General features: G+C 54.0%; 1 protein-coding gene across 1 annotated transcript in view; it reads right to left on the reverse strand.

Annotated features, from left to right (window-relative positions):
* Positions 1–4,094: 4,094 nt before the first annotated feature.
* Positions 4,095–22,394, reverse strand: part of GTSE1 (G2 and S-phase expressed 1) — a 19,728-nt gene continuing 1,428 nt past the window's right edge. Inside the window, exons 2-11 of the mRNA XM_032882767.1 lie at positions 17,785–17,842; positions 17,074–17,683; positions 14,649–14,819; positions 13,888–14,011; positions 11,927–12,307; positions 8,696–8,768; positions 6,654–6,893; positions 5,439–5,643; positions 4,795–5,007; positions 4,095–4,350 (exon numbers count right to left, since the gene is read on the reverse strand). Of these exons, the coding sequence (XP_032738658.1) occupies positions 4,267–4,350; positions 4,795–5,007; positions 5,439–5,643; positions 6,654–6,893; positions 8,696–8,768; positions 11,927–12,307; positions 13,888–14,011; positions 14,649–14,819; positions 17,074–17,683; positions 17,785–17,842 (2,159 nt within the window). The 3' untranslated portion in view covers positions 4,095–4,266. The remainder of the gene's footprint in view (positions 4,351–4,794; positions 5,008–5,438; positions 5,644–6,653; positions 6,894–8,695; positions 8,769–11,926; positions 12,308–13,887; positions 14,012–14,648; positions 14,820–17,073; positions 17,684–17,784; positions 17,843–22,394) is intronic.

The raw sequence follows: 22,394 nt of genomic DNA on the forward strand, positions 1-22,394 counted from the left end.
CCTCCGCCGCGGGGACGCCGACGCAGCCCGACCGGAAACGCGCTTTCGCGAGCGGCGCTCCGGCCCCGCCCCGGCTTCCGCTCCCGAGGCCCCGCCCACTCCCCCTGCGCGCGCAGCCGCGCTCGGGCTGGCTGCTGCGCTTGCGCGCGCTGCTGCGGGGCGGAGTGGGTGCTGTCCGCCTGAGCGCGGGCGTGGGAGCCGAGGTCGTCCTCGAGGGGGTGCGGCGAAGAGCCGGATTCTAGGAGAGGCGGCCTTTAAGCAGGGGAGTGGAAGGATCCCGTGTAAATTTCGAGAGCTCTTCGTGGCTGCCCTGGCCGGGACGAGCTGGGAGCTGGTTGGCAGCCCGTGACAGCCACCTGGGCGGGGGTGCATTTGCGGGTCGACTCTGTACCCGCGCCTGCGGGAACGGACATGGGGGGGGTTGGGAGAGAGGGTGGGGGCTCGATGTTTCCGTCTTGCGGGATGTCCCCGGGGGAGGGAGTGGCCCGCCAGGCCCGTCCCCGCGCGTCAGGTGGCTCGGGCCATCACCCTCGGACTGGAGATGCGGCTGTTCGGGAACGGTCTCGAGCGGGAGCGCACGCGGGGGCACCGGGCGGGTGACCGAGGCAGCACGTTTCCGGGGAGGGGGACGGCGGGCCGCGGAGACATCCGCTGGGCCTAAAGAGAGCGTGGGAAGGTGGAGGTGAGCGAAGCAAAGGAGGAGCCCGGGTAGGAAACCTGGCCGAGCCGAGCGGGCTGGAGGTCCGCTGACTGGCTGGCCGAGGGGCGGCGGGAGGGAAGGGGTGGTCAGTGCGGAGTGCCATGGCGGGGGTGGCACGGATCGGACCAGGAGCGCCCCCGGGCACAAAGGACTGAGATTTGCGTTGGCACCTGAAGCTGTTGTCTACACAAGCGAGATCAGACACCCTTTAACTCCGCGACTCTGGGGGTGCCTGGGGGGCTCAGTGGGTTAAGCCTCTGCCTTCGGCTCAGGTCATGATCCCAGGGTCCTGGGATTGAGCCCCGCATCGGGCTCTCTGCTCAGCGGGGAGCCTGCTTCCGCCTCTCTGCCTGCCTCTCTGCCTGCTTGTGAGCTGTGTCTGTCAGATAAAGAACATCTTTTAAAAAATAAATAAATTGGCGACTCTGACCTTTCTTCACTTCAAACCCAGTGCCACATCTTAGAGTGGCCCAGAGGACACACCAATCATAGCATCAGAAGAAGCCTCTCTAAACAGTTTTATCTTTGCAACGTGCCACGTACGCTTACTTTCTGTCCGGTTCTCAGTCATGTTTAAAAAACCATTGGTGCTGCCCACTAAAACTGGACGGCAACTGGATGGAGAACTACGAGATTTCATGTAGAATTGGAACCATGGTTTGAAAGTGCAAGGGAACAGATGCGAATAGGTGGGAATCAGGCCACTAACACCCACCACCCAAAGCCTCAGGTTAAAACTGTGGTAGTTTCTTCACAGTTTCTCAGTAGATTGGCAGTGGACTGAAAACATGGATCATTCTTAAGGATCATTTTCCTGAGGGCAGGAATAGCTTCAGGGTCTGGAGAGAAACAAGGAAGGCCCAAGACTCTGTTTCTGAGAAGAGAAGCAGGACCTGTGTGACCTAGAGAGTCGTGACCACCGGTGCCAGGAGCAGCCACAGGGTGAGCTCCCTGACAGAAGGGCCGGTCACAGGGCCCTGTGGGGAAACAGGAATGACGGCTTTTTCCAAAGAACAAGGTATCAGCCAACAAAACATCGATGAGACTATCTGTTTCATCTCACACCTCCCAGAAGAGCTGACAGCAACTTTGGGGTGAACGTTCCGTTGAGTCTGGAGTGGCTGAGCTGAGGCCACTGGACATTTTGGCTCAGTCTAGAGGACTTCACCCTTCCTGGGTGTGGCATTTCGGTACAAGGTTAGGGCGGAAGTCCAGTTTTCCTGCCTGAGCAAAGGGTTTGGGTTTAGGTATGCGGCAAACCCACCCACGAGGTAGCTGAAACATGAAACGTTTGCAGCATTTTCTGCTGCTTTTCAGTTAAAGATCTGCCATTTCAGCCGCTTTGGATGGTTCAGCCGTGGGAAGGACAGCGATGTCCTAAGTGCCATCTGTCAACAGCGATGTCATATGTGTAGATTCCGGAGATGTGCATCAGGAGCTTAATGAGATACGGTAAAAATGGCATGAAGTTGGACCTCTTAAACCCGGGAGGGGGGCTCTGTAGTGGCCGCCAACAGCCCTCACGCTACTGCGTGGAGAACGTGGCCACCACTCAGGGAGCTCGAGTATCTGTCTTTTTGACAGGATTAAAATCCTTATTACTTCTGTCCTGTCTGGGGGCGCCTGTAGATTGGCGATGCCCCTGGGCCCCAAGAGCCTGGCCGCTCCCCAGGCAGCCTGAGGGAGGGGAGGGGCGAGAAGAGCCAGGGAGCAGGCCAAGGCCCAAGGCCCAGCTCATCCCCTTGGTTTGGATGGGATGGCCAGAGCCCCACTTAATGATCGTATATTGACGAAGAGTTTAATGTCCCTCCTTCCTATTGAGCCGTAAAGCCCCAGGTGAGGGGGAGGCATGAGCTTTGCTCGCTTCTGTGTCGCTGGGAGCAAAGCAGCCTGCCCGTAGTAGTCTCCATCAATGCAGAGGGCGCCTGTCCCGCTCCTAAGAAGAGCTTGCGATTCTTGGTCTCGGGTTCGTGAGCTCCAGCCCCAAGGTCAGTGTGAAGATTACTTAAAAATAGATACAGAAGACGTTAGTAACTTGTGAAGGGTCAGTTCCAGGCTTCGGGTTTTCCCCCGTGAGCTGAGGGGCCACATCAGAGGACACCTGGCATGAACATGGGAGCCTAGCATGCTTGTCGCCCTCAGGAACAGAGCCGAGGGAGGAGGGGCTGCCGTGACTCTGGTCGCTTCTCTGTCCCCCTGGCCAGGGAGCGTACCTAGAGCAGGGCACTCAGCTTCCAGAGTCTGAGCTGACGCAGACAGCTCCAGGTAAGCGCTCGCACTGGCAAGCATTCCCGCCTTTGCATGGAAAGCTCCTCCGCAGGTGCGGTGCCGAGACACGCGGGCCTTTTCTGGGCAGCACAGGAGTCCCCTCTCCGTTTGAAACGTTAACCAGAGAAAGCTCAAGGCACGGCCCCGGCTTGTCCCCCTCCGCACTGTGGACCGAGGCTCCCTGGTATCGGGCAGGAAATACCAGACGGGAGCCCAAACAGCAGGCCCCGTGACTCCGGTCTGCTGAGAGGCCACTGCACTCAGACTGCGAAATTTTCTCAAAAAATGAGGTATCTATATAGATCACTGGCTTCCAAGCCAGCTAGTTTTTAGAAAAGATTTAAATGAGAATGGCTTTAGTCAGGGAGAAACCTTCCAGTGGCCCTCAGCTCCCTCTACCAGATAGGCTCCTGCTCTGAGCACGTGGACGGGTCCTCCTCACCCCCGTTCCCAGACGGGCTGGACCTCAGCTCCCACACCTCTCCCTCGGCCTGGCCCCCTCACTCCCCGGAGCAGCCTCTTCTCCAGGTGTGTCCTGAGTGTAGGCTGGAAGCACAGATTACTAGGCCTGCCCCAGACCTGGGCCGTGAGCCTGGATCTGCATTTAAACCAATTTTTATTCATACTCAATTTTGAAAATCACTTGAAACAACTAAAGTTTGGATAACCTAGGGGCACCTGGGTGGCTCAGTTGATTAAGCATCGGCTTTGGGCTCAGATCATGATCTTGAGTCCTGGGATTGAGTCCTGCCAAGGGCTCTCTGCTAGCGGGAGCCTGCTTCTCCCTCTGCCTGTAGCTCCCCCTGCTTGTGCTCCCTGACAAGTAAATAAATAAAATCTTTAAAAAAAAAGAAAGGTTTGCATACCTAATCTGATAATAATAAAAATAGTTATGCATGTTTGAAAATGTAGACAACCTTAAAAACCAAGGTGTGTTTTAATAATTTTCATTTATTTTACAATTTAAGTCTAGAATATTTAACTTCCATACAAACTTAATTTTAAAAATAGTCACGTGCTATTTTACATCCAAAACAGAATTCTTCAACCGGAACAACCGCACCTCCGCGTCTCAGCCCGGCGCTTGGGCGGCATGTGCGGGAGACGCTGGGCAGCAGTGACCGGGAGCCACAAACACACCCCCACCCGCAGCAACCCCTCCAGGCACAGGACCCTTACCGAAGGTTGGCTTTTCCCCCCAGTACAACTTCTCCTAAGATTTATTTCTAAGGGTTGAAAACCACCTTAGGACTGAAGATTCTTTTAGAAAGAATGAAACGCAAAAGACTGTGTTCTCCTCAGAACTTGAGAAGTGGAGAATCCACGTTTTCCTTGTCAGCCGCAGGGCTCAGCTGGATCAGAGGAGAAGCCAAGTCGATCAGCTGCAAGAAGCGATAGGCGGTGAGCCGTGCAGCCACACTGCCCCTCGCAGCCCATCGGCTCCCCTCAAGGTCTCTCTGCCGCAGCGCGGGGCCGCCAACTGCCCGGAAAGCCTGGCTCAGGCCCGCGGAGAGAGGAGCCGGAGCCGGAAGGAGGAAATGCCACACGGAAGGACTCGGAGTTCCCTCGTCACAGGGTAGGCGGGGGGTGGGGGGAGCCCTGCAGGGGCGGTGACGTGACCCCCACCCTCTGAGAGCCTGGGCTTCCCAGGCAGGGTCCTGTACCAGGACCTGGTGCCACCAGTGGGGTGTGCCCTGAGCCATGTCACCTTAGAAACCTCCCAGGCCACTCCCAAGGGTCACTGTGAAGCCCATAGGACAAGGAACAGACCCAGCAGGGAGGCCACCCGAGGTGACACGGCCACAGAGCCCACGGCCGCTCCTCACCTGTCCCACCTCCTGGGGGGCCTTGGACGCAGTGTTCCCGTCCATGTCTGGAGTGTTGAGCAGCAGGTCGATCAGCGGTCCACGGTCAGATCCCAGAGCCACGTGCGCCTCCGGACTATTACAAAAGTCAATGAGAGGGACGTCGAGGGGGGCTGTGCTTTCAGCTTGCGGGGTGACGGCCAGCTGGTCCAGTCTGAGATCCACGAGAAGAGCCTAGACAAGAACACAAGACTTAAAGGCATTTCCAGCAACTTTCTGTCAACCATTCTGAGAAAACATAGGAGACCCAGGGAAGGAGGGGCCTTTAGGGGTTGGAATGGCTGTGTGGGCACCTGCTGAGTTCTCTCCTCTCTGGCTGCCCCCCACAGAGCCCCACCTCCAACCACTGCCCCGGCCAACAGCCCGGAGCTCCCCTTGACCCTCCCGCTGCTGCCCTGCTTCCCATGCTTGGAGCCTGGCCCTCTCCTATCCGACATGGGGGGGCGGGGTGTGGCTTCGGTCCCCGCTAGAGGCTGGAGGCGCACACTCCCTCTCTCTGGCACGGCTGGCACCGGAGGCCCCGGGGACGATGGATCAAGTCCTGGAGAGTGCCTCTGGGGACCATCGTGGTAAGTCAGCCGGGTCACCCGGGGTGACACAGGTACCTCACTGGCGGCCGCGTCTCCAGGGGGCTGGGCCGCATCCAGCGCTACTTCCGTGCCGATGCTTTTTGTAAAAGTCAAGTCCCTCTCCTCTGGAGAAAAGTGAAGTGCCTGTGGCACGGCCGACGGAGGGGACAAAGGCCCCTCAGGTGACGAGTCCTCGCGCCCAGAGGTGGCCTCGATGCTGTTCCTCTGCGTTGGTGCAGCTCTGCCAGACAGAGAAACAGAAATCTTAGGAGGGGTCTGGGGACATGCTGGCTTGTGGGCGAGGAGTCCAGCTTTGGAGGAGGCGTGTCAGGTGGCGCGTGCCGTCCATGGCAGCTCCCACTGTGCGCGAGGCTCCTTCCAGCCTTAAGCCCCCTCGTGGATAAAAATAAAAGTCTGAGGTCCTCTGGCTCTAACCATTCGCTAGCCTGCTGTCCCCACGAGCCTATTTCGCTCCCCTTTCCTGGGGAATCCGGTAACTAGACCAGTACGTACTCTGCGTCCGGCAGCAAGGAGAGACGCTCTGAAGACGATCAAACAGAAAATGGAAGTGACCAGGTGGGGAGTGAGGCTTTCTGGAAAGGCCCCTGAGGCTGGCCCTTCAACATGGACTTCAGCTGTGGAGGGAGGTGCATTCCAGGCGGAGAACGGCCAGGACAGCCTATTTGCCATGTTGGGGGTCGGGGGGGCATCACGGCAGGAGCAAAGTGGTGGGGATAGAGCGGAGGGAGGGGGGAGAGGCAGGTAGGACAGATAGTCTAGCGAATTCAGTTTGTTTCTCGGGAAATCTGGGTGTGGTCACCCCTGACCAACACCCTAGCAGCCAGACTGTGGGATTCTCCCGGGGACCCAGTCGCAAAGACTGCACCAGACCCCAGAGCTCCGGATGGGGGCACACCTTACGGGGCCCTCTGTCCACAGGGCTGCTCCCAGTGAGAGGCCATGGCCCACAGTGACAGGCGATCAGGACAGATGCTCTCCCTCCTTGCCCAGCCCAGCAGCCAACCGGGATAGGACGCTGGGTGGGGACTATGACAGTGGAACAAGCAGGTGCCCTCCCTCGCTTCAGAGGCCCACTGACAGACCCCCGTGGCTGCAGCTGAGCAGATGTGATGAGCCTCGGCCTGGCTGGTTCCCGACAAGTGACTCACCCGCCAGACTAGGCAGCTAGCGCAAGAATCACCTTGGGTCCTGAGAGTCCGAGATGAACTTATTGCAGCCTTTACCTCTTACCTCACTGAAGACTTTCTCCGGGGCTCAGAAGAAAGCCACCGGGCGGACACGCACAGAGGTGAAGCCAGAGCTCTGGGCACGGTTTTAGGGGTCATCACTGGAAGGCCAGAGAGCCGGCGGCTGGCAGGTGTGGGCAGGGCTGACACGTGCTTCCTACTCAAGGGGGTCCTTGTACAGCTTCCAAGGCTCTGCGGGGCCGCCACTGACGAGCGTCTAGCAGGAGTGCTATGGACAACCACCCTGGAAAAACAAAACTGGAGTCTTTAGCAGACGTGACTAAAAAATTATCCATTCAGCCAATATGCTAATGCGGTAAAAAGCCCCAGGATTTCAACACGAAGGATAAAAGATCCAAGCCCATGAAGCCTGCTGGAGTTCTGCTCTGGGCAGGAAGGGCTGCCCCAGCCCCCTGGGAGGCCCTGGTGTGGGCTTCTGGTTCCTCGGTCAGTGGCCGCTCTGCCCTGCCCGCAGGTTCTGACCAGACATGACGGGCACCCTCCAGGCGGGGTCGTGCAGACGCACTGCGTGGAAGGGTCAGAGACATCTGGAAGTCACCTTCTGATGGGGTAGGTGTTTCCAGAAGGAAAGGCAGACCCACAGTGGGGCCTGGCCTGGGCTCATGAGCATGTCCACTCATTCCTGGGGGGAACGGCCCCCCAAGCACGTGTAAGCCCCCATGAGTACATCAGGGCAGCTGCACATGATTTCTCGCACATCCCTCCTTCCAACTTGGGTGATCCCCGTGGCTTTGATGGCCAGTGAATCTGCCCATCTGTGTGGAGCCCGCTGCTACTTTAAAGTAAACAAGTCGAGGCTGTCCTACCAACATGCGGCCCACAGGAGGGCTGCGGGCGACACACCATCCATCAGGGACAATCTTTACCTGCTTCGAAAAGAGTCTGAAAACAAACTTTAATTAATATTAACTGGAAAACTGAATCGCTCCAGGGCACCGGTAGGAGAGGCGGGGCTCTGTCAAGCAGCCACTCTCTGCAAAGTTCTGGAACCACTGCCTTAGTCCCCTTACTGCTGAACTCCAGTAAGAACAGATGAAAACGGAAACAAATATAATCTTCATTGTAACCCAGGGAGGCAGGAACTACTGTCCCGTTGCACAGGCAGAGGACTGAGGGACGGGGTACAGTGAGGCAGGCCGTGGCTGTCTGGCCGTGGGTGTGAAGAGAAAGACCCACAGCGCGGCTAACCCTGTAAGGGGAAGCATCTGTCCAACCAAGAAGCACCTCCAAAGTTCACACTCAAATAAATGAAAGGCTAAGGCCGGTCTGTGGCAGAGCCAGCATCCGGGCGCCCGCTCTGGTGTCTGAGCTGCCACTTGGCTTAATCCCTTACCCCAGCCCAGCCCAGCCGTGTGCAAAGCAGCACCCCCATGCTGGCTGCACGCGGGGCCTGGAAACACTGCTCCCCTGGGGGAGCGTCCTCACGTCTGCCTCCTCCCCCAGTGGACGCGTGCAGGGAGGAGCAGAGCTGGGACAGAGTGCCCGGGCAGCCGGCCGGGGCCAGGCTGTCACAGAGGGCCCTCGAACCCCAGCAGGCGGCAGTAAAGGGTGGCAGGGGAAGGACAGTCCCGGCCTAGGGCTCACGCGTGTGTGCGTTTGTGCGCGTGCGTGTTCTTACTGTCTGCTGTGCTGAGCGTGCCCCATCCCCAGCGCACCGCTGAGGAAATGAGGTCAGGAATGTCCAGGAACTTGCATTAGCTCACGGACCAGGGACAGTGCAGCCAGGATTCAAAACCCCCAACCAGACTAACGACACTGCACCGGTCTCCTCCCGCGGCACAAACGAGAGCCCCCTTTCACACCTGTGGGGGTGGACGTTTCTGCCACGAGGTCAGGCCCGAGAGTCAGTTCGTCATACCACAGGCGGCAAGCCTGCGACTGTCACGAGGCAGATGTGACAGACGGACTGGGGCTCAGGCCGCATGGGGCTGGGCTGTGGGGTCACCACACACCTGCTTGAGAATGCTCAGAGACGAGCAGGCTCCTTCTCAGAGTGATATAAAATCAAAGGACACACCGACTCACCTCCCCACCGATGTGCAGGACTGCGGCCTCTGTGCTCGACAGGACCTCGGTGTCGCGCTGTCCGGGGGCTCACCTGGGCCAGGAGAGGAAGCGTGTACAGTCCGTCACACATGGGGTGAGTGACAAACCCAACATCCAGGGCTCTTCAACAAGAGCAACTCTCCTCAAACACCGAAAGCTCTGGGGCAGGGCCCCGTTCCTAAGGTCCCCATGTCCCCTCGACAATGACAGCTGGCGTCACGACCCCCAGTATGCGCAGCCAGAGGGAGCACGCTGCCACACGGTCATAGAGCGGGGTGTTCTGAGCAGGGTGGTCACTCCCCGCAGCCTCGCCAGCCCGGACTTTGTGGGAACAGCCTGACCAGGGCGGATGATGAAAGGTGTTCGTGAGACAGCCCTGTCCCTGACACGGTGAGGAAAGGACAAACAGACTTCAGAGGAGCTGGAGGCGCTGTTAAGGGCCCAGAACGGGCAGGAGAGGGCAGCAGGTGATAGGCACTGAGACCGGTACTATTCCTGTGACCTCACAGCTCGACAAAGCCAGCAGACAAAGGTCGTTGGAGGGCCATGGCTATGGGCATCTGGCAGGAAAGGAAGCAAGCTCTGCTGAACACGGTCACCCTGAAGAACCCATTTCCGTGAACACACTGGGCCCTCGGCTGGACTCTACACTTTAGGTGCGGCTTCTCCCACGGGATCCAGACTCATGCGCTCACCGGCCTGCTCAGCCCGGCCCACAGGAGCCCTGCGGCATCTCCAACTCAACACGTCCAGACTGGCCCGTGGGCCTGCGCCAGGGCTGTGCTTTCTCGTGCCGTCCCCCGATGTGGGAGGCAGGCCCCGGGTGGCGTGTAGAGGTCCCTCCCCACACTGCCGCAGGCTCCCCCAATCTCCCAGCAGCCCCCCCCAGTCTCTAGTTCACATCCTGCCCAGGCTCCCACCTGGCTCTCCCAGTGTCCATTCTTTTTTTAAAAGATTTTATTCATTTATTTGACAGACAGACATCACAAGCAGGCAGAGAGGCAGGCAGAGAAAGGGGGAAGCAGGTTCCCTGCTGAGCAGAGACCCCGATGCGAGGCTCGATCCCAGAACCCTGGGATCATGACCTGAGCTGAAGGCGGAGGCTTTAACCCACTGAGCCACACGGGCGCCCCCCAGCTTCCATTCTTGACCATGAGGGCCTCCTTGCCCCTCAGGGGAGGGCTCTGTTGAAGGCCTAAAGCCACATGGTGGCCCCTGCACTGAATTACTCTGATCCATTCCTCAGTCCCGAGGTGCTGGGGAACCGGCCCCTGTTGCCTCTCGGCCCTCACCTCTCACACCTCACTTGCTAACTTGGCTGAGGCTGCTAGATTGTTCAACAGCCACTCTCCTCTTCTTAGTAAGAAACATCAGCGAGGCAGGAGGACAACCTGTCTCTGCTTCCCTGGCAGGTGAGCACAGTCCCATGACTGAGGCCCAGGCAATGGGGCAGAGATGGGCGTGGCACACACAACTTCCGGTGAGCCTCCTTGCTCCTCCTCACCGATCCCACCTTCGCCGCTGACAGATGGGAAGGCTGGAGCAGAAGCAGCTGCACAGGAGCATGAGGAAGAGGAGCTAATTACGGCAAAACAAGGCAAAGGAGGCTTCTGGGCCATAAAGGCCACCTGTGCGGGCCGGCAGTGCTGGAAACTTCGAACAGCTCCTGGAAAGCACATTCACGTGGGAGAGGCTACAACTCCCCTCTCCCTTGAGTCCGCACTGTACAACGTTCACATTTACAGATTTCTTAGATGAATGTACCTCCACTGAACAGCCCCCTACTATCTGCCAGACACCACGCTGGTGCAGGTGGGGGAGGCCACACCAGCCCCCCGATCTTACTGATCATAGGAGGATGCGGAGGGGGGTGGGAATTTGGGGGGCAGACCTAGACAGGTGGGAGCTAGAGGAAAAGCTCTAGAAATGGGGAGGGAGCCCAAGCCAGCTGCACAAGAAACAGCAGCACGTGTATAACAGCATGAGACTCCAACAGGCCATGATGAAGATGGCCAGTGGGAACAACTGTCACCACTCGCACGGGGCTGCGGGACCGCCACGTCAATCCGGCCAGAGCGGAGACCTCAGGAGCATACGGCACGCTCAGCAGGGACTCAGAGAGGCAAGTGTTCATAGCAGGGCTGCCTGGTCCCCAGGGTAATGGCTTCAAGACCTGCCCCATCAAAGCTTAAAAAGAATCCACAAAAGGATCAAGTTGACCCGCAATTTAAATGCCTTTCAGGGTAAGATTCAGCTCCTTAACACAGGACAACAAAACACAGATATCAAAAATCCTGAACTTAACCATCTAAGAGGTGATCAACAATTATTAAACATGTGAAGAAGCAGGAAAATGTGACCATCACCAGAAAAACACTTAGTGGTAGAAACGGACCCCAGCATGATAGGGGAGATGGCATCAGAACAAACAGCTTAAAACAACCATCATAAATATGTCCAAGAATTTAAACAAACACTGTTATGACAAAGATGGGAAAACTACAATATCAGAAATGAAAAATTAACTGGAAAGAAAGATGTAAACGCGAAGATATCACCTTGAAACGCCCAAACTGAGACACAAGAAAAGGTGGGGAAAGCCAGGGCCTCCGTGACCGACAAGGCCACACCGAGAGGCCTGTAATACTTGTGATTAAAGTCCCAGGAAATGAAGGGAAGCAAGAAAAAATCCAAGTTTCCCCCCCCCCAGAATTAACACAAATATCAACCCACGGATCAAAGCAGCTCAGAATCCCCAAGAAGGATGAAACCAAAGAAAGCCGTGTCAGAACTGCTAATAACTGACATGCTGAAAAAGAACAAGAGAGAGGAACTTCTGAGAGCAGCACAGGAGCAGCCATGGGACAGAGGGGAGTGACTGTGAGACAAGAACGCCACGGAGTTCTCATCTGAAAGGGCGCAAGCTAGAAGATGCTAGAACAACACATTTAAGTGCTGTAAGAAAAAAGAAAGCCAGGCACCTGGGTGGCCCAGGTCATGATCCTGGAGTCTTGGCTCAAGTCCCACATCAGGCTCCCTGCTTAGCGGGGAGTCTATTTTTTCCTCTGACTCTCCCCTGTCTCTTGCTCTCTCTTTTTCTCTCTCTCAAATAAATAAAATCTTGAAAAAAAGGGAGAAAGAGAGAAAGCTAAAAAAAAACCTTACGTAGAATCTGTTCAATATTTTAAAAACATATGAAAAACTCCTTACCAGTAGCAAACTTGGGGATCTTAAACTGACTTGTAGGGGTGGGCACGGCCCACGTCCCACAGAGTAGGTAGGAGTCACGCCTTCTTGTGCTCCCAGCTGCTGTCAGCGGAGAGGGCTGTGACCAGGTGGGGCCGGAGTTCGGCCCAGGGCCTCCCTGTCCTGGCGGCGAGGCTTGGGCGAGAGCCGCTGTGGGGGGCTCCTTGGCCGGCTCCGCCAGCGCCCCAGCGGCCGCAGCCCACCTGCTCTGCCTGCAGGTGGCACCGGAGGGGCCGGCCTGCAGAGGCTGCCGCGGCCCGGCAGGTCCCATCCTGCCCGGCTGGCTGCGGTGTGACGGCGGCGGGGAAGCGCCTGTGGCAATCCCTGCAGGCTCGCCGGATCTAGCTGCAGGAGGAGACACAACATCTGGTTACCACTTAAGCTTCCGTTATTTTTAAATTACGAAGTTACTTAGCACTTAGTTTTTGAGTAAAGAAGGTTATTTCTATCACGATATCTCCTCACGATCAGACACAGGACCTGTGAGCAGCATCCAGCATGCCCGCCAGCCAATGTCCTCAAACACGGGACAAGTCTGGCTGCTCCTGGCTTAGCGGGGTGCGTTCTAAGGTACGAACTGCAGACACGTTACCGAGACCCACGTAAGCAGTCGTGAGTCCCAGCGTCCCGTCTTCCCTGCTGTTGTCGACAGCAGACCCCGCCCTGGCTGAGCGGCCAGAAGCGGACAGTGTCGCGCGCCACCCCTCTGGCCAGACAGGTTGGGAGGGGACAGGGAGAGACGGTGCCGTCCTAGCTGCTTGGTCCCTTCGAATCCCAGGGCAGTTGGGTCACAGCAATCCCGGGCACCATTTAAAACAGAAAGAAGATAAACCCGGGCAAGCGCTCAGGTGCCAGTACGCCCCCCACCCCCGCAGACGCCCATCTGGGAAGACTCCTGTAGAAAGCCCAGAGGACGGCTGAGGCCGCAGCCCGCGTCACACGGTGTGTACCGGCTTCGCAGTGCTCCTCACCACACGCTGCCCGTGGACCTCGCCAGCCCCGTCTGTGCACACCACACACGCACGTCAGGCCCACTCAACGTCCGTCTCGCAGCCCTTACGAGAGGCAGGGCTGCAGCAACCCCCAGTAAGAGCAGTGCCGTTGCCCTGCAGCTCCGGTCGCTCAGACTACACGGCCCCTCATCGGGCAGGGATCCCTTTCCCCGGTCACCGCCACACTCCACTCCGGAGGCTGGGCCGGGCCCCTCACGCACTCCCTCTAAAGCCCGGACAATGTTGCAGGGGAGGCACCATCCTGCCGTCCGTCCAGCTACGGAAATGACTTCAGTTCTCCTCCCCACCACCGGGCAGTCAGGACTCCTAATCACATCAGTCTGATTGCAGAGAGGACGCTTGTCCCATTTTGTGAAGAAAATCCACACGCGTCTAGACAGCAAATAGCACAGGACTAGCAGGTTGAGTCTGGAAGGAACTGGAGGGCCGCCCCCCACCCCCAGCACACCAGGGCTTCTCCCCTTCACCACGAGATGGCGCCCTCGGCTCGCGGAGATCACAAGGCAGCCTGCCTTGCGTCGCTTCCGGTGTGGGGACTTAAATAAATGCCTAGTTTACTAGGGTCACGTGCCCTAAGTGATCTGGAACAGTCCTATTTTTAACACCTGTGTCTGGTTACATGTCCAGGGGCCGGTCTCTGCGTCCTTGCACGTTCGCAGGCCCCTGGAGCACAGGGCAGCTGTGGCAGGGCGGGGCCACCCTAAACTAACCCCAGCCGGAGAGCGCTCTCCTCAGAGGAAGGGAGCGCCACAAGGGCAGGGACCCAACACAATGGCCCCCACCCCACACTGCAACAAACCCTCCACAACCTTCTGCGGAGCCAAACATCTCAGAGGGACATTGCTCTCAGGGCCGAGCCGGGCCTGGCTAGGCAGGGGTGGGTCTGGGCACTGAGCTCCCCTCCGGCCGCACCTCTGCCAGCTGCTGGAGAAGCACCCACGCTGGAAATCGAGGGTAGTATGGACCCCGAGGAAGACTTTCTTGAGAGCCCGCCAGCACAGCCAGGTGGTTTCAACAGGGTTCTCTTCAGTCCCAACTGCAGCAAAATGCAGCAAAAACAAAACAAAACACCCAGAGTCATCAAAGAGTTCAAGATCTATACCCATGATCTATACCTTTCTTTGCAAATTTAGGGTTTTTAAATAATTGAGCAATGATCGTCTTGAATTTGAAGGGAAAGGCCAGGCCGCACGGCTCAAGTGTAGTTTTCCAAGCCATGCGCAAGACACATGGGACCTTGCGGAAAGGCTGATTTCTGGGCTCCAATCCCCACCCGCAGAGTCCGAGCTGTAGGGCCCAGCTTCTGGCAATTTTAACAAGTGGTTCTCACGCGCAGCTCTGTTTAACCACAAGGCCAGGAAAGAAACGGCAGGGCTGTGGGCAGCTGTGTCTATGCGGGTGAGCGGTGGAGCCAATCACCGACATCCCGTTGCGTCTCTGAGGGAAGCGGGGAGCCGCACAGACACATGGACGCTTGGAGATGCCGAGTCCAGTCCGCGGAGACCCCACCACACGCCAGGCCGTGCGCTCTAGCTTCCGTCAAGTGGCCTTGCACTGATCCCATTTCCAACCTCCCCCAACTTGATTTCAAAGACACACTGCATGTCTAGCGCGCTGCCCCTGTGATCGCTTTGCTCCCAGGCCACGCCCGCCCCCAGCCCTGCCGGACCCACCTTGTTCGGAACCGGGAGCGATCGCTTGCCTTGGACTGAGTGGTTTCCCCCAGCCGGGAGGCTGGCGGGGTCCTGGGCCACACTGGACTTGTCAGGGGCCGCATCCCTGCGGGGTTCCTTTTCAGTGAGGATTTTCATCTGGGAAGGACTGGCTGCTATCCTTTTCATAGGCTGAAAATTTTAAGATGAAATGTGAGAACTGTCTGGTCTTTTAACAACGTACAGAAGTACCAAGGCTTCAGTGTAGAGCAACGGTGGGCGCCGTCCATCTTCCCGGGCTGCACACGTCCCTCCACTCATCAGCAGACGGAAGCGAACACGGCAGCTCGCTTCCTGCACTGAGTCACCATGGACAAAAATGATGATGGCATTTGCTTCCTCATTAACAACCGAGGGGAATAATACTCAGAACATTAACAGGAGAGAGATCCTCTAAAGCTTTTCCTCAATCAGGATTCTGAGCTAAGGATGATGAGGAAACTGGTTCTAGTAACAAAACTTTTAAAATGCTGTCTAGAAAGGAATCACTGATTAAAACGTCGTTCCTTCTAGCAGAGACGCTGCTCAGTTGTAATGAATCTTCTGGGCAGAGTACTGGAAGCCATTTTTCTCTGGGCAGCAGAGTCAAACAAAGAATAAATTTCTGATAATATTTAGATCCAGGGGCATTCAGGGAACGAACCCCGGCTTATGTCGATAACCCCTTATAACAAGGCCGGCTATGAAGAAGCAGCAGCAGATCATAAAGTAAGCACAGCATTAGAACAGTAACTTTCTTTTTCCTTTACAACATTTTAAAACTGAGATATAGCTCACGAAATATAAAATTCACCATTACAAAGCGTACGTGTCAGGGGTTTTTAGCAAATTCACAATGTTGTACAACCGGCATCAACCCCAAGAACATTCTTGTTGTCCCTAAAGGAAAGTGCTAGCCATCAGCAGTCACCTTCCACTCCTGTCAACCTCCCCGCCTCGAGAGCCACTAACTACTCCCCTCTCTACAATTCGCCTATCATGGTCCCTTCCCGGAAATGGGAGCATACGATTTGTGAACTTTTGTGTCTGGCTGCCTTCCCTAAGCAAGTTCTCAAGGGTCATTCATGTCATACTATTTTCTAATACTGCATTTCCTTATTGCCTGAGTCCACCTGTAATCCCTACCGCGGTCCACATACTCCCCATAAGACCCGGGTCACTCATTCTAGGCACATCACTTTTAGAAATTTACATCCCAATGGGCTCCAGCAAAGGACTTTGTATGACTAAAGGAACGGTGGGGCTATTTAGGGGAAGCGAAGCCACCATGTCCCCTGCCCAGGCTTCAGTGTGGCAGACAAGATCTGTGCTCAGATCGGCCCTGGGCTCTGAGGGCAGGGAGCCATGCAGCTCGTGAGATGTCCTCATTGAGGGAAAAGGAGCTCCTCGGCCCTTGCTGGGTGGTTTGCCCTGACCCAGACCTGCTCACAACCCCGTCCGGTACCATTCCTCTGCAACCGGCTCAGAGAGCAGAGGCCTGGGGCCCGGGTCCGCAGCGGAGCTGAGAAATGGCACACAGCAGGCTCTAACTGCTGCTTCCCCTCAAAGCAGGAGCTGCCTCCCCTGAACAGGCACAACATCAGCAAAGCCTGGAAGCAGCTGCCGTTTGACACCTCCCCCACCCGAGTGCCCTGCCTGCAATCTGCAGGAGCCCCAGTGCACCGAGTTGGCCGGCCGGCCGTATCCCAAAGACCTGGCTGTCCACTGCCACTTCCCAGGACAGCTTATCTGCATAATTCTTGGGAGGAAAGAGATCTGAACAAATTCACAGCTAAGGAAGACGGCTAGTGGCTGTTCCGGGAGGGGAATTTTTGGAAGTTGCTTGTTAATGTACATGAAATCCTTAATAAGTAGAAAATCGAGTGTTGTAACAAAGCAAAAGGACAAATTTCAATAGATATTCAGGAGGAGGTGTTTTTAAGTCATCACAAGAGGAAGGTAGTCCCGCCCCTGTCCATATCCACCCCAAACCTAGCTCTCCAGGCTGTCCCTGCTCTTCATGGACTTTCTACTTCTATACTTCTTTCTTTTCTTTCTTTTTTCCTAAGATTTTATTTATTTATTTGTCAGAGAGAGCGAGCCCAAGCACGGGGAGTAGAAGGCAGAGCCAGCAGAACAGGCAGAGGGAGAAGCCGGCTCCCCACTGAGCGGGGAGCCCCGATGCGGGGCTTGACTCCAGGACCCCAAGATCATGACCTGAGCCGAAGGCAGATGCTTAACCCACTGAGCCACCCGGGGCCTTGTCCCTATGCTTCTGAGCCCTCAGCACAGCTACGTTTCCAAGCTTCTCCCTGTCACGGTTTCCTTTAGGGTCATAAACCAAAGGGCTAAAACGCAAGGGAGCACCTAGCTCTCCAGACAGATGTTCTGGGATGTGCGTGTCTACCTGCTCCGTGGCCACAGGAATGTTCTTCCCTCTCACAGAAAAAGCCCGGGGCTGCACCAATTTGCTGATGACCTTTTTCTGAGTCCCTGACTGGTGTGGAGGGTGAGCAGTACTTGGTTCCGCTGGCAGAGAAGAGCGGGACGAACATGGCGGTCTCTGTGTCTGGGCGGGAGCCCTCGGGAGGGCCACACCAGAGGGGGTCTGGGTTCCCAGGAGTGGCGCGCCCCGCAAGGGGCTGTCTGACAGATAATAGGTCTCCCTCTTAAGTGACCTGGGGCTTTTCTTCATTTCATTTTCTTTCTCAAATAGGCTTATTTTTAATTTCGATTCCTGTATAAATCTTTCCACGCCCTGGCTCCAAAGGTCTTCAGCTGTGACATCTTGGGCTGCCTTGCTTTTGCTCTTGCTTTCTATCTGTAAGGCCAGTAAGTGGGCTTCTTTATACACTTCCACAAATTTTTCCCCAGTGAGAGGACTCCAGGTGAAGTGACTTTCTGAGGCTGACAAGAGAGGTTCTTCAGGAATGTGATGGTTTAATTCCAAGCTGGCAGCAACGCATCTTTCCTTATGCCCAACGGGTCCAAAGAAGACCTCATCATCTTCATTTGCACTGTTTTAAATAAAAGGATTATTAACAACAATGGCATTTAAATGAAAGACTTTAATGAATGTGGTTAAACCCAAGGAAAGGGAAGAAAACTCATGGTTTACCTTGAAGAAGACAACGAAAGATCGAAGTCAAATTTTTCATCAGCCAAGAGGAGAATGTCTGGGGGAAAAAGGTCCAGCATTATTTGAGGGTTGGGGCCAACAAAGAGAAAATATTACCAGGCTCTGCAGCTATAAAAACAACAAAATTTCACTCCCCAAAGTGTACCTTCTCGTCATCTTAACAGAGGGCTCTAGATGCTCCAACGTTTTTGTTTTCGTTTTAAAATAGCATCAGGAAAAAAAAAAAAAAAAAACCAAAAAATAAAATAAAATAGCATTGGCAATTCTGGGTTTGCTAAGCTGGCCCAAAAATCCCAGTCCTCATCTTTAAGATATAATCTAAAATGCATTCACCATGTCATTCAACCAGTTTTTCAAGGCTAGATAAGTCATATTCGCGTATAGACAGTTTTCAAAAGACCACTGGCTTCAGGTCCCGCAGAACTGAATTCCTCGCTTACAAACTACATCAACACCTACTCTTCCTTCAAAAACAAATTCAGTGTTGATCAAGTACACCCTCGGGACTCCACATGTATTTGCTGATGACCGGCTCTTCTTACAGCGCACCCTGAACCCAGAAGAAACTGCACTTGTACCCCCATCCGCACTTTCACCATAGCTCCGTCACTAGCCCGCCTGGAAGCTCAACTCCCTCTAGCAAACCTTGGACTCCCGGTTAGCCGATCTCTTTCCTGGGGCAACTGCACCCTTCCCCTAGTTCCCACACCCCATCCACCCCCATGTCTCCCTAGGGCCTCCCTGCCCTAACCCCTGTCGCTGCGCTGCCCTGCTGTTCTGTAATGTCCCTTTACCCTTCTGGGACCCCAGCTAGAGTGTAAGCTCCTCCAAGCCAGAAAATGTCTAATGCTCTCACAAATTCCCTTATGTCCGGCTAAGGGCCTGGACACTTACAAATAATTACCAAAATGGATAATTACACTGAGTGTAATAATAATTGCACTGAGTGGATATTTCCATGCTGTAGTCAATACAGCACTTTCACAAATCACATCTTATTTGATCCTAAAAAACAATGCAGCGAGCTTACTAAAATTATAAAAATTTAAAGTACGCTATTATCATAATTAGGTCCTAATTAGTCACTTCAATTATTCTTAATTACCCAATCAAGGAAAAGGTAGAAACCACAAATGCACAAACACAATAAACAGAAATGACCAGAGAGAGAGGAAATTAAAAGATTCTTAAGTTAGACTGCTCAACTCCGTGCATACAAACCTAAGAACTTGGCTGAAATGCATAATTTTCTAGAAAACACTATTTTTTGTATTTAAATTACTTAAATGGATTTATTTTTAAAACTGACTCAGGAAGAGAGAAAAAAAAATCTTCATAGTTCAATTATCATAAAATAACTGCATACATTTATTCAAGAGCTCTTGTCCTCGAAAGAGCACAAGTCCCAGACAGTTTCACAGGATAATTCTGTCAAGTCTTTCAAGAATGCATCATTCCAAAGTTATTTAGACTGCTCCACAGGATAGAAAAAAGAAACCTTTCAACTTACTTCTATGAAGCAAGCATAACCATTCCCCAAACCTCTAGTAACGCTCAATAAAGAAAGTTACAGACCAGACTCAGAAAAAACCCTAGAGAGGAATACTGGGTACCAGAACCCACCAGCACATTCAAAGAAGAACATATCCCGACTAGGTGAAGTTTGTTTCAGGACTTCAGGACTGTAGGGTGGTTTAATTTTACACAGTCTAGTGACATGATTGTTATGTTACCAGATCGCAAAAGCCCTATATCATGTCCATCTATGCTAATAAGACATATTTAAAAATGCAACATACCTTGTTGACTTTAAAAGCTCTTTATAAAAAGCAGTAGATACATTAGAGACACATTTGATCATATAAGGAAGTATCTATCTCTGGCCAAAAGCCAATGTCAGGTCTAACGCGATGCGATCAGAAGCGGTCCTTCTAAAGGCAGGAACCAGCGTACTCTATCAGTCAGGACAGGCTAACTTATGCTGAAGTGACAAACAACCCCCGCGTGTCAAGTGCTCTATTTCTCACTCAAACTCTACATATGCTGAGGCTTGGGTCCTGCTCCACATCCTTCTCACTGCAGAACACAGGCTGATGGAGCCGGGCCCTTGTCCTAAAGGGGGAAACAGCAAATTCATACTAGTTCTTAAAGACCTAGAAGTGTCACATATCTCGGCATTCCCATGTCATTGGCCACCCTTCACGTCACTTGAGCTGAATCCAACTGCAAGTGGGCAGACAAGTACGATTCCACCATGCACCCAGCAGGGAGAAGAAAAAGTAGAAAGGAAGAGGGAAAAAAAAGGTGGAAATACTGATAAACAGAACCAAAACTACCACCTATATGTAAATTAACTCACAAACCAGCATGAGAGTTAGTGGTATCTAAAGAGGCAATTCCACGAAAGGCGGGCACACGGCCACGATGTCGGCCGTCACAAGCCCGGACACCGTGCTGGGTGTGCTAACCAGTGTGATCAGACAAAGGAGAGAGGTAACAGGATCACAGCGCACAGATGCTATAATCACAGACATGAAAAAACCAACGAACGCTATTACAAGTAGTGAAAGGATAAAAGCGGGTGCCTGAGGACAAAATCATTGCACAGCAGTCAATGGCATCATATCTACAAAGAACAGTGTGAAGATACGCTGGAAGAAAAGACCTCATTACAGTAGCAGCAAAACCCACTAAATACCTGGGAATAAACCCAACACATGCAAGACAGATAAAAGAAAACTTAGTATAACATAAAAGTAGCACATCGAATTAAAGGGGGAAATGGTGTATTCAATAAACGGTATTTTCCCTTAGGGAAAATATATATAAAAGGAAAAAGAAGGGGCACCTGGGTGACTCAGTGGGTTGAGCGACTGACTTTTGATTTTGGCTCAGGTCACGATCTCAGGGTTGTGAGCCCGAGTCCCATGTGGGGCTCCTCACTCAATGTGGCATCGGGTTGAGATTCTCTCTCCCTCTCCTTCTGTCCCTCTCCCCACTCACTCACGCGTGCATGCACTAGGGCTCTCTCTCAAAATAAATGAATATATCTTAAAAAAATTTAAAAAAAGGAAAGAAAAGGAACAAGAAAACATGAGGAAATTGTCACCTGCAGACAAGAGGTCTAACTACGACACCAAATGGGAAACCGGAGGAGACTGATAGTACAATACGTAAAAAAACCATTTTAAACCTCTGCATAGCCAAAATCCCCATGAGCAAGGTTAAAGAAACAATAAGCAGGGGAAAACGAATCCGCGGCTCCCGCCTCAGAGGGCTCAGTTAAGAACGGTGCCTACAAACTATAAGGAAACACGCAGCGACGTAATGGAAGACCTGGCAAATGACAGCAGCAGATCAAATAACTGACGAAGTGAAAAAAAAAACAAAAGTAACCTGAGATTCCACTTTTCACCTATCAGGTTGTCAAAAACCAAAGAGTTTGGTAAAATGGGTACAAGGCTGTGGAGAATGAAGACATAGCATAGCACTGGGGGAAGTGTCACTTAGTCACCCAGCAGCACCTACAAAATCAGAAATGCGTGTGTCCTCCGGCCCAGCAAGGAGACCTACAGGCGGACATCGCACAGCCGGTCGCGGTGCCGTTCGCTGCAACAGCATTTGAGAAAGCAAGACACGGGACACAAACGAACGTGCACCCACAGCAGATGGGAGAAATCAGTCCCCGGCCCCCAAGGCGGACCGCTACACAGGGACCAAAGAGAACAGCAACGGTGCACGTGTTGACATTCAAAGATCACCCCCATAAACCCGCACCATGAGCAAGATGCGGCACAGGGTCCACCTGCTCTAAGAGAGGGGCGGTCGGCCGGCAGTGTACACGGACTGGTTTGCTCTTGCACAGATCGGGTCTAGAAGAGCAAAGAGACTGAAGACACTGCTGGCCTTTGGAGGGGCAGCTGAGGGGCTGAGGGAGAGGCTCCAGGAACGGAAACAGGTTGGGTCAGATCCTGGAGGGTTTGCAAGCCACTGCAAGGAGCTTCTACTCTATCCAGAGTGCAACAGGAAGCTATGGAAGGTTTAAGCCTAAGAGTTATGGTCTAACCTGTGTTTCTCAAAGGTTAGCCTGCTGCTGTGTCGAATGTATGGGAAGGGAAGGAAGCGGTATCTGTTGAAATCACAGATGTCCACGGAGGTGGAGGTGAGTTAGTGTGGCTGAGGCACAGGGTGGTGGCATCTGGGTGGGGCTGGAAAGAGGCAGGCGGATCTGAATGTATTCTGGAGATGGAAACAGCAATAAAAGGGGACTGAACGAACGTGGCCGCTTCACAACTTAGGTTGGTAAGCAGAGGGGCCGTTTGCTTCCACGGGAGGACAAAGAGCCGGCAAAGAGCAGACTGGAAGGGCGAGCACATTGGGCTCGAAGTGCAAGCCATCTGGGTGAAGACGCCAAGGAGGCAGGTGGATATAAGAATCCAGACTCTGGGGGCACCTGGGTGGCTCAGTGGGTTAAGCCACTGCCTTCGGCTCAGGTCATGATCTCAGGGTCCTGGGATCGAGTCCCGCATTGGGCTCTCTGCTCAGCGGGGAGCCTGCTTCCCTCTCTCTCTCTCTCTCTCTCTGCCTGC

This window comes from Lontra canadensis, unplaced genomic scaffold (assembly GCF_010015895.1).
Source record: "Lontra canadensis isolate GAN:19392208 unplaced genomic scaffold, GSC_riverotter_1.0 scaffold84, whole genome shotgun sequence".
NCBI lineage: Eukaryota > Metazoa > Chordata > Mammalia > Carnivora > Mustelidae > Lontra > Lontra canadensis.